Source organism: Cibotium barometz, chromosome 39 (assembly GCF_041138505.1).
Source record: "Cibotium barometz isolate CiBa-2024 chromosome 39, ASM4113850v1, whole genome shotgun sequence".
Taxonomy (NCBI): Eukaryota; Viridiplantae; Streptophyta; class Polypodiopsida; order Cyatheales; family Cibotiaceae; genus Cibotium; species Cibotium barometz.
This window is the reverse complement of record NC_141084.1, coordinates 34,813,004-34,827,319: the sequence shown is the minus strand read 5'-3', so window position 1 is coordinate 34,827,319 and position 14,316 is coordinate 34,813,004. Positions and strand designations below refer to the sequence as shown.

General features: G+C 40.4%; 1 protein-coding gene across 1 annotated transcript; it reads right to left on the bottom strand.

Moving 5' to 3' along the window:
• Positions 1-6,864: 6,864 nt before the first annotated feature.
• Positions 6,865-10,977, bottom strand: LOC147616020 (altered inheritance of mitochondria protein 32-like). The gene is made up of 5 exons (XM_086778657.1): positions 10,600-10,977; positions 10,162-10,238; positions 9,719-10,024; positions 9,453-9,536; positions 6,865-7,700 (listed from the first exon to the last, which is right to left on the bottom strand). The coding sequence occupies exons 1-5, from the start codon at positions 10,834-10,836 to the stop codon at positions 7,352-7,354; spliced, it is 1,053 nt and encodes a 350-aa protein (XP_086634783.1). The 5' UTR covers positions 10,837-10,977; the 3' UTR covers positions 6,865-7,351.
• Positions 10,978-14,316: the final 3,339 nt, after the last annotated feature.

Genomic DNA, 14,316 nt, shown 5'->3' with positions numbered 1-14,316 from the left:
ATAGGTCCCCCATCTAGAGATGTACGTGTTGGTTAATGAGGTGTTTAGTGTGTGTGTCATAAATGTAAACAATGAAAAAATTATGATGGCCATAGTGAAAGATGCAAGTGAGGTGCATGGGCAAAGATGCAAGTGAGGTGCATGGGCGAAGAGCGAAAGGTGTGCTTATCTATGCATTTCTCCACACAAAGACTTCTCCAAGTCAACTACTTTCTTCAACTCTCTTTGTTGTTACTTTCTGACATTTACTTGACATCTCTTTTCTTAAGGAGTCAAGATTGTTTGAGGTATGGCATTGGATTTTGTGCATGGCTATGTGCAATAATCAAACTGGGTGGCATCTATGGCTCAAGGGATTTGATGTTGTCGAGCACTTGGGATAGAGGCAGTGTGGATCAAATAGGTAGAGGCATCAAAGACAAGGCCACAAAAGGTTTTTGTTGATTTAAAGAAGTCCATGTGATAAGCCATACTATGGGCCATCCACGCTTGCACCCGTCATGGTCCTCCCATTTAGATATACAACTTTCGGTGATGATAAGGCTCAATGCAGGTTCATGAAAGAATAGTGGCTATGTGTCTATTACCTGTAGAGCCCATGTATATATTTGAGGTGGTGTGAATGCGCATTGGGTAAAAGGTGGGCTCATGTAGAGGCTTCTTTTGAAAATTGTCACACTATGCTTCCTTCAACACTTTTCCTTTTGCTTTCTTTGACTCTTTTTTTTATAGCTTTTGTGTGTAGTACCCTTGGTTTTGTACCAAAATTGGACTCATAAAGGATTGGACATATAGTAGGTTAGGCCTGGCATGGAAGTGAGACCTATCAACCCGCACTGTTGGTACAAAACATGGGGGTGAGACTTACCAAACCTTCATTGTTGGTACCAAATATGTCATCAGTCTCATAGAAAGACATGATGAAAGGCTCGTGAAAGCCATAAACCGGAGCATGATCTCAAAGGGCTTCTAAAACCCAGTATCTAGGCATATCTTCACTCTATGGCCATGGAAGTATTTGACCATGCTATAAAGGTCTAGCTACTAACGGAAGTTGGGACCTTCATTGGTGCTTGTGCACCTTTGGGATGAGGATGATCAATAGGGTTGGGGACCTTGGTGTATTAGAGGTCATTAAAGTTCTTCATTCAGAGCCACATCTCCATGGTGATGAGGGGTGCGGGCCATCACTGTAGGGGAAGTTCTAAGCTGGCCCTTTTCCTTCCATGCGCATAGGAACTTGTGCCAAGACCACCTCCTTTTGAATGGCATGAACTTGGGGTCAGTGCGGGTTAGACTCTTTTTGACCTGCAAAAAGGGGTAGTCCCTAGGATCAACAAAGTGCCAGCCTCCTCTAGTGTGTCATGGGAGGTCAATCCTCCACTAAGAAAATAAGGACTCCATGCATTGGTTCACCAGAGGCATGTCTGTGAGCTGATGTTCATGGACAGGCAAGGCCACCCCTCGGCCCTTCCCATCATCTTCTCTGGCTTCTTCTTGATTAGTCTATGGTGGTTCCTCATTGAAATCTAGTCCCTTGTGGATTGATTCTAGGATGGGGGACTTGTATGCAATTAATGAGGGGCTTGAGTTGGTTGAGAAGGTTGACGCTTTGGGGTTGAAGAGAGAGGTAGAAGAGACTCCGATGGAAGATGTTATACAGATAGCTTGATGGGAGGGTGGAGTTGGGCCGGGTGGAGAGGTGGGTGCCAGGTGGGTTTGGCTCTGGAGGATTCGATTTATTGCCCAAACTATCGGGGATGAGGGGACTTGATTAGCTTGTGGGGCATCTTCTCAGGAGACTGATGCGTCTATCGTGGATTCCTTCAGAGAACTCATCACAAGAGCGTCCTCCTCATCTTTAGGCTTATGTCTTTGGAAAAAGGTAAGGGCATCTTATGCCTTATCCATGGAGATGTCCTATAGGTAAGCCACATGGATGGTCTAAATGAGCTTCACTCGCTACTGGTAGTGTTCGATGTAAGAGTAGACTATAGGTTGTATTGATTATATTAGGCATGTTACAAAGCTGGTGGAAAGTAGACTTCATTTCCCTCGGCGAAAAAGGGTTTCCATGGCAATCATGGATGAGTGAAGTGAGTCTGCATGGATGGGAAAGTTGAGGCTGGTAGGTGATGCCGTAAAGTCAAGGAAATGATTGTAGAATTCACAAATTGGTGACACCAAAAGTGCCCAAGTTGGCCACAAGCGGATGGGATTCAATCGAGAGTATAGCTATTTAGTGTCCATGAATGAGATGGCTTGGTCAAAGAAGAATAAGGTGGAAAAGGTGGATTGTCGTGCGGTGTTAATTATGTGGGCTAAGATGGTCGGGGTGCGGTTGATGAGGGTAAGCCTATCCACAAGAGACCAAATCATGGTGGGCAAAGTGTCGAGGTATGTAGCCCATGAGAGTGCCTCTCCCAACTATGGGTCAATAGCACAACTGGGAGGGAGTAATGAAGCTCGAACATATCACTAGTGGAGACGAGAAGAGCTTTTCCTTGGGTGGACTGGTGGTAGTAGCAGGAGGTTGAGGGTGTGATTGGGTTAAAGCCAACAACAAGAGTGGCCAGTTAAAGGTTTCTCAATTATTGGAGGCCTTGAGGAAGAAATGGATAGATTATAGGATGGCTCTTACTTGTTTTCCTTCAATAGAGGTTGGGGCTTGGGGGTGTCGGTGAAACACGGTGCCATAAAACGAAATGGATTGGGTGAGGAAAAGGGGTAGGAAGTTCTTTTTCAATGGCATGACAAAGGATCTTTGTGAAAATCACAATGTAGCTTGCCTATCGAGTTCTTGCAAGAGCTTCAAAGCACAGCTGAAGGCTTATGCCTAATTTGTTGGTTGGTCGAAAAGTATCTTGGCTAGGATGGTGAGGGTTTACCCTGTTGTTGTGGTAGTCTCGAGCCTTTTGGTGAGTGAGAAAGGTGACACACAGGTCAGTGGCACCCATTCTGAGATGAGTAGTTGTTAAATTTAGCCCCATTAGAATTGAGACTGTCATTGGCCAAGGATATTGGCGTAATCATGCAATTAAGCAACATGGATGTTCTAGTAAGGCAAGGATATTGGCATAATCATGTAATCAAGCAAGATGGGTGCGCCAGTAAGGTAAGGATATTGGCATAATCAAGCAAGATGAGTGCTCTAGTAAGGTAATTATATTGGCATAATCATGTAATCAAGAAATTGTCGATCCTTATAATACAAATTATATTTTGAAGCTATCTACAAGATGAGAGTGCTCTCGTAAGGTAAGGATATTGGCATAATCATGTAATCAAACAACATCAATCCTTATAATAGAAATTATATTTTGTATTAGGATGTGTGGAGTATTTTTTATTTGTTTAAATGTGCTGTGCATGGACATGTAGATAAATTTGTTCAAAGAAGATTACTCAATGTTCAAAGACATGTACAAAGAAGATTAAATGTGCAGCATGGACATGTAGATGAATTTGTTCAAAGAAGATTACTCAATGTTCAAAGACATGTACAAAGAAGATTAAATGTGTTGCATGGACATGTAGATGGATTTGCTTACTCAATGTTCCATCAAGAGAGCATCTACCATTGAATCAATTCAACCGGTATGTCTTTTTTAGAAGCACTCTCCCTCTAGCATTTCAAGCACCCAAATGCACCTCATTGTTCACTTGGTTGATGAGGTGGCTCTAGCTAGAACAGTTCATTCAAGATGGATGTCTTATTTTGAGAGGTTCATGAAAATACAAAAGGCTTTATAAGGCAAAGAGCAAGTCAAAAGGGAAGTATGGATGAAGGATGGCTAGTCCAAGGGTCATTGGTGTATACATTAGATTTTCTTTCACATATGGATGAAGGATGGGTAGTCTAAGGGTAATTGGTGTATACATTATATTTTCTTTCACATATGGATGAAGGATGGCCAGTCTAAGGGTCATTGGTGTATACACCATATGGATGAAGGATGACTAGTCCAAGGGTTATTGATGTATACATCAAATTTTCTTGGTGTATACACCATATGGATGAAGGATGACTAGTCCAAGGGTTATTGATGTATACATCAAATTTTCTTTCACATACGAATCCTTCAATGCCACAACTTTGTGGAAACTTAGGATGACTTGCATTTAATGAGGGTTTTACCCAAGGAAAGGAATAAGAAGCATGATGGATTAACTCCAACAAGCAATGAAGACCTTCAAATTTTTTCATTACAATTCAGGTGAAATGCAAAATATGATTCATAGATATGATGAGCAAGCAAAATTAGAAATAGGTGTAGCTTGCAGAGGATTCCATAGAAGGCATAACCAACCAATCTTGGTCTCCTCTTCAAAACGGAATGTTTATCACAAATTCTTTCACATTGGCAAAGAGGACACGAGAGCATGTGACCAACCAAGAGTGGGAATACTCGAGGGGGTGTGATTTCCATGTAAATTAAGTTATATATAAAATTTATTCATTATGCATTGATAAGCATGTATAATTGTGTGTATTCATTCTTGATAATTATTCATCAATGTGGTCACAAGGGCGATATTTTCGTATGGAGACAAGCATAGAAATGCATTTGATTTACAGTGTTATGAATAAAGAGCTAGAACTAGAGATCCAAATTGGCTTCATTTGTAGAATAAAGAGCTAGCTCTAGAGAGATCCATAATTAGTGATGACTCAATGAGACTACTGTGGCACAATTTAAGGTATATTGAGGTGAACTTCATAGAGTTTTTGGTGTTTTTATGTAATGTCAAGTGGTTCAAGACTCAATGAAAATATTCTGTAATCACTGTTAGAAAGGATGCAAGTGGTCTTTTTGCAATTGACTCCACGCTTTGAATTTGAACTAGTATTTGGGAAAAGGGGTGGTTATTGAAGCATCTTTTGCTTTGCCCATATGTGATACCCTTTCAAGCTCTTTATTTGGTATCTAAATAAGTATGCTAGCACAACATTTATGATGAATTCACTTTTCCATGTTACAACTGATTGATAGAATCCTCTCGATGACCAAGACTTTAAAAACCACCATAAGATGCAAAACTTTCAACATTGTCAAAATACAAAAAAGTAATCCATGACTTTCAACATCATTGAAATTGTTTGCAAAGGTTGCTTGTAAAAAATATTTTTCCCATGCACCTTTGATTCTCATATCCCTAATGTAGCCATTCCCTCAATCATGTTATAAGAAGTTTGCTATAGAGGCAGCAAAAGCAATTGATGCTATCAAGATTTTACATTCTACTCCCTTGTGATATTATAAGAGGCTAAATGCATTTGTCTTGAGACCTTATGCTCTACATCCACATCTCCATGGGATCATGTCATAATTTTCTTGCAAAGTCAAAACTATTGACTACACAATGACTAGAACAAGCACATATGGATCCACCTATTACTTTTGAAGGCATGCAATTGCTCTTATCATCAATCACATAAAGGGTGAGCTTGGCCTGAATTCAGACATAACAATCTAAGCAAATATACATGCTGGCATCAAATAAAGTGTTGCAAGTCTAAGTCATCCATCCTCAACTTAGTAATCTTTGAAAAGCAAGAATCCTAGCTTCAACAACATTTTGGGGTTTAGCCATCTCCACTTTGTGAAAAAGGGAAGAGATGATTGCCATTTACCTCGTGTTATGTGCTTGATGCAGGCTTAAAATAAAGGAAGTACTTTCAATGGTGCATGTGCTGTCGTTGAACTTTATATGGCACACCTAGCCTTGCATTAAAGGCAACGGCTGGGTTTCATCAGTTGAACCTTCCTTATCTGGTCTAAGATTGTATCATAGAATGCCACTGGAATATTGCAATGGTAGATAATGAATTATCTGTTGAATGTGTTTGCATAAGGAAGACACGCCAGGACAGCAAGCCTTTCTCCATGTGCATTAAAGCATAATGCATTAAAGCATGAGAAATAATCATTGTAAATGTTTCCTTTCATTTTTTGCTGCCGAAACTGATTACATTAACACTTACAAACAACCAGTGGCTGCCCTTGCTCCAAAAAAAAAAAAAAGTTCCTCGAGAACTAACTGTCACCCATATAAGATGGGCTTAAGAGGCATATTCAATTTTCCATCTCACAATCATGGTGGTCGGAGAGTAAATGTTACCAAGTTTATCCCCCATCAAAACTGTTTTACAAGTAGAGATTATGTAGGTTTAGAAAATGGCATTTCAGTTCTTCAAAGTTGGTAAACCTGGGTGAGTGGGGGTTTGGGAGCTTACACACATTAGAGGCCGTTAAAAAGGATGGTACAGGTTCACTAAAGAAGCAGTTTCCACCCATACAAACCCACCTTATTTGAAAGTGGTCCATTTATAACCTGGCGGCAGGATTGATATCGAGGCCCTCCTTCCAACAAGCGTGCCCCACAGTTCCTCAAGAAATGAGTGACACACCCATACTTTACAGAAACTCCATTTACTTTTAAAGCCGGGCATCAGCAGAAATGTCATTCAAATAGAGCTTGGACTTGGCCACAGATTTTAGTGGATACATGTTTTGGCAATAAGTAGAGTTGCATTTTATGATAACATGTCGCCATCAAAGAGTAACAAAACCTAAACTACCCATCATTATAATCTTAGAAACGCCTTTGTAAAGTACAACCCTCCAGCTGTATCATTTCAAATACCATAAACATTGGAACATTGCCAGCTCTCAGCTATATGTTGGTACACATGTAGAACAAATCAAACTTCGAGATGCGTGGCCTTATTAGCCTAGCCACTTCATGTACTCATGTACTTACCATACAAAAAGGGGGGCAAAACCATTGGCAGCCTAATGAAACCCAGGCCCCACAATTCTGCTACAAAATGTGACACCGGCAGACACACATTGGAGACCATTCAAGAATAATGCTCGTGTAAATATTATTAACATTGGAATATTGCCAGCTCTCAGCTATGTCAGCTCGCATGTACAACAAATCAAACTTAGAGATGTGTGGCCTTGTTAGCCTAACCACTTCATATACTTACTTCGCATGTCATAAAAAAAGGGGGCCAAAATCATTGAAAGCCTCATGAAACCCAGTCCCCACAATTCTGCTCCAACAGCATTGGAGACCGCTGGCAGAATCATGCTCGTGTATACTTGAGAAGAGCATAGTAATGAGCTTTCCTTACCTGGCATTAGATCTGTAAACCAAACTTTCTAACAAAAACACATCTCTAAGTAATGGTACTTGGTCATCCAAGGTTTCAAGTGTAAGCAAGCCGCAATCCAATTAACAGCCTTGATTGATATCACTATAGTCAAGTAACTGCTTCAAATTATTCAAAGGATAGTCAGGGTCCTGACAAGCTTGTAGATAGGGAATACTGCATGAGGGTCTATGGCAACTTTCTGGACAGACTGAAAGCAAATGCCACAGCAGCCACTGCACCCACCACTGCCAAAGCTGCCAATGTATCCCCCTTTTCCCAAGAATCAAAACACGAAAAACCGCAGCTCCAAACACCACCTGACTTTGCATGAGCATACTTGTTGCCCTTCATTCCTCTAGACTTCTCCTGACAACAGCCAGGATTCAAAGCAGAATCCCCATCCAGATGGCCATTCATTTGTTCTTTCACATCACTACAAAAACAGCCCACTTTCTGGTCCTCCGGGGTGGTTGACACATCAAGACGTTGCTGATGAGCTTGTTTCTGATCCGCCTCAGCAAGGCCCATCTGGCCCCTGCAGCATTTTTAAATGTAACCATGATAAATGGCTTGACTGCCTTGAGAGAGACAATAATAGATAATATTACATTTGAATGGCAAACAACTTCAACAAGCTAGTACATATCATGTCATGGGTGTCTGTTTCAAGTGCGGTGTGAGAGAATAATGGTGGCATCCTTCAAGCCATGCACTTGGGATTCCATGTGCTTCAGCCTTCCACGAGTACTTGGCTCGTAAACCTTCGTCTATTGTGACATCAAAACATGGTTAAGAATCTCTTGAGCAGCGCTTGGCCCTCATGGCACCTTGATATCTTTGAGAGCTTTGACTTCAACCCACCTTGTGGTAATTAATAGGCACCGAATGTATTTATTATCGGTTCTTTGAGCCAGGGGATTGAAAGGTCCTACAAAATCTAGTCCTTATTTTTGAAGTGCTTTGAGCGGCAATACCAGATTATGCAGCATTCTATCTGGATCATTCAACTGTCCTAACCGCTCGTAGAAGTCACAGGCTTTGGCAAACTGCTAGGCATCTTTTAACATTGTGGGTCACCATAATCTTACCTGAAATATCTTTCGGCCTGTTATTTCTCTCAAAAAGTGTCCTCCATTGACACCTTGATGTGCTTTTTTAATCGCCATAACTTTCTTATGATCTTGAACACATCGGCTTAAAATCCGATCCACCCCCATTTTGTACATCTAGCCTGCTACACCTGTAAAAGTTCTACTGGGAGTGCTAGCCTCTTCCAGTGATCTTCGGTCATTCCCTCTAGAAATTATCCATTTGCCAAGGACATCATCATTTCATCATACCACGTGTTTAGTGGAACATCCAGAACAAACACTGGTGCCTCTTTGATGAAAGATGAGGCTGCTGAGTGCTCTCCTTTTTTAAACAACATTAGATTTGTTCACTACTATGCCATACCTTTTATGCATGAACCTGTGCCCACTCTTGGACATTGATGACAATGGACAGAAGTGGAAATGTCACAGCATGTCATGGCACATAGTCTATGCTATGCAGGATAGAGTTGATCATTTGAAGCTTTGATAGTGTCTAGACTCTCATGGAGTCAAGATTTGTTTTTGTTCACTTTGAAAATACCAGCGGATCAACAAAGGTTTGGTGTTATTTTGAAGTCTTTGTCCTTGTGCTAATCTTTATGTAGCCTCATACCATCCTCACCTTGCATGTGGAGGACGTCATTATCACAGGTAATCACCAGAAAATAAATTCTGGAGGTATTTCTTTTGCTGTGATCACTTGGTGATCACATGTATGATCTAGCAAAAAGATCAACACCATGCAACCCTTTTGGGCAAAACCACACCCTGCAAAAATTGCTAAAGCTAGTTAGCATGTCTGCTATGCTTGGTCTGCCTCTGCCCGGTCTTACATGCTCCTGCTCCCCAGCCTCCTGCTCCTACTCATATGGCCAGTGTATAATACCTCACTGTTTCATTCCCTTCTGAGATGTGCCTGCTAGCCTGTTGGCCTAATGTAGGCAGTAGCAGCCTACAACTACCCAGCCTAGCACTAGGGGGCTCATCAATATCAAGCGGTAAGAGTGAGCCTGCAACATGTACGCAATAAATGGGCCTGAAAGAAGCCAGTTGATATGCTTGCCTTTCTGAGCAATATATCCCCCTATCCCCTCTAGGAGTGATCATATCAACAAGTCTGCTCTCTTCTGTAACATTTCTAAGCTATGCAAGAGCCAAGCAACTAAACATGAACGAAAGAAATAGAGACAAACCTCCAGAGCTTCTCAATTAATTTTCCTTTGCCAATGTGTTCATCCAAAAGAACGGCTACATCATTTGGGGTGACATACCCATACCTGAGCAAGACAGCAAGTAGTAGTCAATGCCTGCAATATTAAGGCTAAATTCAAGCAATCTATGACTGACGATGAAGTCTTTGGACAATACATGGGAAGCATAGAAGCATGCTACAACCATTACATACAAGCACACTCACACACGCGTGTGCACGCGCACACACCATCACAAATGGACTCACCAATGGCCTGCAACTTCATTATTGGCATCTGGGCTGTAAATGATTACATTGCCTGCATACTTATGACCACCAACATGAGAGCAAGATCTTACAAACACATTATTGTCAAGCCCTCGATCAGTGATCTTTTCTTTAAAGCTTTCGATAAGGGCGGGTCCACAAACACCACAGCGCATATCACGACTGGCATGAGCACACACAAAGACATGAGAGCCCTCCAGCTTTTCCTGTTTCCCTGATGGCCAATCCCTCTCATGTACAAGAACCTCCTCCACAAAGCTTTCAACATCAGAAGTTGTGAGCCCCCTGTCGTAAGAAACAATGCCCTCTTTCAGACAAAAAAGATGGCCCTGCTGCACAGATGTGCATATATCCATTACACCATGCTTGCAAGTTAACTGCATGCTAAAAGAGTGTCAATACAGCTTGAAAAAATAACTTGCCTGTATTGGACCATGTCGGGAAAGATAAGCACGTCTCCATTCGAGGACTCCGTCCCTTCGCAAATCGTAAGGCGTGTCTGTATAGATGGATCAGATTGTACCACATCAAATTGTACACCTCCCTCAACAAACGAAAGCATAACAATATTCTAAACAACACAGTAAAAAGAATTTTAATCCAATCAACCATTCTAACACAAAATTGAGAGAGGTTTTTTTTATATATCTTCAAATCTCCATAGAAAGAGCATGATAAAATCTTATTATTTTTTTTAAAAAATCCAGCATAATATTTTGATCCGATCAAACACTTTAAATACTTTTTGTTTTAAATAAGAAAACAGATCCATTGAACTAGCCGCGCAAACAACTAATCAGATTTCGATCCGATGGAAGATCCCAAAAAACCCCCAAAAAAAAAACGAAAAAACCAAAAACCTTTTTAGGCGTATCAGATTTGCGGGCCTTGAGGGCAGCTGCGAGAAGGCGGGGGAGTTCATCTGTTTCTGAGGTTTCGATCTGCGGAGGCCAGATTTGGGGATCCTTGTAGCACAGGAAAACGTGCTTCTCGTAGTGGTGGACAGTCCCAGCTAGGATTTCCTTGTGCATTTCGGGCCGGCTGAAGCCATACTCCTTCTCAGAAGAAGGGGCTAGGGTTTCTGCAGAGGTCGCCATAGCCAGTACTGCTCAGCTGATAAGGCAAAGTAAGGAGAGAAGAGGCAAGAGTTTTGCTTTAAAACCAGTAACTAGCTCGAAAAAAACATATTTTTCAACCAATCAAAATAAGGGCCTTTAAATCTATCCGGTTTTGTTTCCGAAAACTTTACTATATACCGGTTTTATAACTAAAATATATGAAAAATCATTCCTTACAATTTAAAATCTTAATCCATTTTATTTTATTTTATTTTGGCCGGTCAAACGCATTAGAATGTCATTTTTTTTTAGCATTGGCCTGCAGCCGAGACCCCGGCCGCCGCAACCTGCCTAGGGAATTCTTCAAGAGATGGAATGTCATTTTTTTCGAGCATTGGCCCGCCGACCTTGGCCCCAACCTACCTAGGGAATTCTTCAAGAGATGGGGTCCACTCAAACAAACATTTCAACATGTCTGCTGCCAAATTACAAAAGCCTATTGATTGCACGCATACATATGTGGCGAGTTAAACACATACAAACCATCCTATAAGTGTCCCGACTAAAGGAAGCATTGATGCACATGCATATGTTAACCTTGTGAAAATATTTGTGTTGTGGAAGACTCATGTGTCTTCTAGTCTTTACACACCATAAAGATATCACTCAAGTATATGGAGGAATGTTGATATAGCACCACAATCGCAAATGTCCAAAAACATGTTGAAAGTGAAGTCATTATGTGTTTGCTTGTGCATGTGCAAATGTGCATATGTGTGCATGACTACTCATGTTTGTATATATGCACACGCATCTGGGTGTCTCTTGCCCACTATGGGAAACTTAGGTGTCATGCCTTTAACCATCCATTTTACCTAGAGAAGCATTCAACGGCACCAACTCCTACAATTAATGGTAGGGTCAACATCTATGATATCAAACTCAATCACACAATTCGTGGAGTGCTAAATTGGGGGGTCCATCAAAGCAATAGAAGTCAACCAACAACACCATCAATTACTTTCAAGGAGTCAAGAGATAAGGCAAGGGCCCATGTTGTCACCCTAAATTATTCTTTTTATCTCTTATAGGTGGAAAGGTAAAAAGAAACTACCCTAAGTTATTATATATCTCTCTTGTAGGTGGAAAAGAAACTATGTTAAGTATGCAAATGTGTTTGAATAAACAATAGATGTGATCTCCATTCAAGAACTACTTACAAAATATCTAGTGTATATTTATACATCAAAAATTTACCAAATCAAAAAGTTATATCTAGTAGATGTTTGTTTCAAGACACTTGAAGGCATCAAGTCAAGTTGGTGAATCCTCGAGATATTATCCTTTGGGCATTGAAAGAGGGCTTGCACTATGTGACAAAGGGATTTCGCTTAATTCTAGCTTGCTTATCTACCCATCATTGTAACACTTACTATGCAAAGATACAACAAAATTAACCACTTGCTAACTCTCATCACAAGTTATATTAGCTTAAGGAATAAATACAATATTTTTCCCATAAGAATGATGTAGTTGGCCAAAATCTTGGTCTTAAATATATATATTGAAATAAGGGGATAAAATGTTCTTATATGAAGACCCTCTACCCTTGTGTGGGATAACTTCACTTTCAACTACTATGGACTCCTATTTGAATATCTTCTCTTACTTTTTGGTCAACACGCAAGTTCTTAGGTTTTCTAACCGTGTTAATATATCAGTGGAACCACAAAACCATGATAATATATCAGTGGAACCACAAAACTATAAATTTCTAAAAAATCTTGATCTGAGGAGTGTTAAAGCTACATCTATACTCCATGATCAATTTTAGCAAATATTGACACCCTAATTATGATTATGAAAATCACAAATGATTAGCCTAAATAAGGTTCTAGTTTCATTGCAGATAGCTCTTCATTGAAGCATCTAGATCAACTTTTTTCTCTATCAAATCCCTTCATTCTCTCCCTCGATTTTCTCCATCGACTCCTAGAATTTCTCAATCATCCCACATGTGGCTAGGGAATCCACCTATATAGCTCTTCATAAAAGCATCTAAATCAACTTTTCTCTCTATCAAATCCCTTCATTCTCTCCCTTGAATTTTTCATAGACTCCTAAAATCTCTCAAAATCACCTAAATTCTATCTCCTACTTTATTCTCTCCTATAATATCTCAATCATCCCACATTGTGGCTAGGGAATCCACCTTTTTAACCTTTTACAAACCAACATATGCATAATAACCTTGGAACCACGAACCATCAAACAATCATACACATTTGGAGGACCACGTATCTCCCCTCAATCAATAGATCTAGGAGAACATCTTGCCTCCCCTTATATATGAATGAACTAACCCCCCACTCACCAACACACATACACCCCCAACATTCAAACACCTACCTATGGGGATGTGTGCCCCTTGACATGTTGTCTCCTAGCCCCTATATCTCCACCACTCTTAGTGAGATCAATGTGGACTCGAGGTCAGTGACTCATGCTTGATCACATGTGACATTACAAGGACATGTTTATCACATGTGACACCATAGGGACATGTTTTTACCAAGGGTGAAGATTCTTATGTAGCACCCCAACACGGGTGCACACACTTGCCGTCATGTTAGTTTTGCATTTTCATGTATTTGAACTTTTACATCCCATTCAAATGAGTGGTTCATATGTGTCTCACTTAACCATCTACCAATAAAGGCTATCTCTTAAACATTTACAAAGGAAAATCACAATGCAAAATCATATGTTGATGAGCACAACTTGATGTAGATTTTGTCAATTATCCATCATGAATTAAGGGATACTTAGTGTCACTAAATCAGCCCAAATGAGGAAAATTTTAGTGCAAGGATTAATTTTTTAAGCCTTAAGCACTTATTTACACATCTCATTAATGGCTAAATATATTAAATGTGGAGATGCTTAGTTGGCCTAGGTGGATTCCACTTTAGGTGCTCCATTATAGCATGTGTAAGAGGAAGGCGGGAAAAAGCCAAGAAAAGTGGGAAAGAGAGTTGTCATGTGCACTAAGGAGCACATCTTGGGGGTTTATTTTACTTGCAAATTATGTAAAATTGTAAACTTTCTAATTCTTGGGCATTTACAAAATTAAAAAGAAAAACTTTTCCTTGGAGCTTCAACGTGCGCAAGGGGAACACAAATCCCCCCTTGAGATAATCTTTTTCTTAGTGTTCAACACAAATCCCCCCTTGAGATAATCGTTTTCTTAATGTTCAAGTCAAGAGCTTACCTAAGCCTTCTTGAACCATGTGTCATTTGGTACTTTTTCATAGAGCCACAAAAATGACTTCCTATGTGGGCATATGCACTAGCTCGTTCGTCGCATCCTCACTCCATTGTCACACTGGAATGCTCTTTCGCTAAGGGGGTGAAGGTAGATATCCCTTTGCCTAGATGGAGACAAGAAGGAGATATCCTTCATGGTGGTTCTCTCTCACAAAAGGTGCATGGAGAAAAAGCTATTTAGAGGGAGAAGGC

Excerpts from the sequence above, each read along its gene's own strand:
- LOC147616020 (XM_086778657.1), bottom strand. The coding sequence starts at position 10,836 with ATGGCGACCTCTGCAGAAACCCTAGCCCCTTCTTCTGAGAAGGAGTAT. Across the intron at positions 9,537-9,718 it reads AATGAAGTTGCAGGCCATTG|GTATGGGTATGTCACCCCAA; the intron begins GTGAGTCCATTT and ends TGTCTTGCTCAG. Across the intron at positions 7,701-9,452 it reads TTAATTGAGAAGCTCTGGAG|GGGCCAGATGGGCCTTGCTG; the intron begins GTTTGTCTCTAT and ends AAAATGCTGCAG.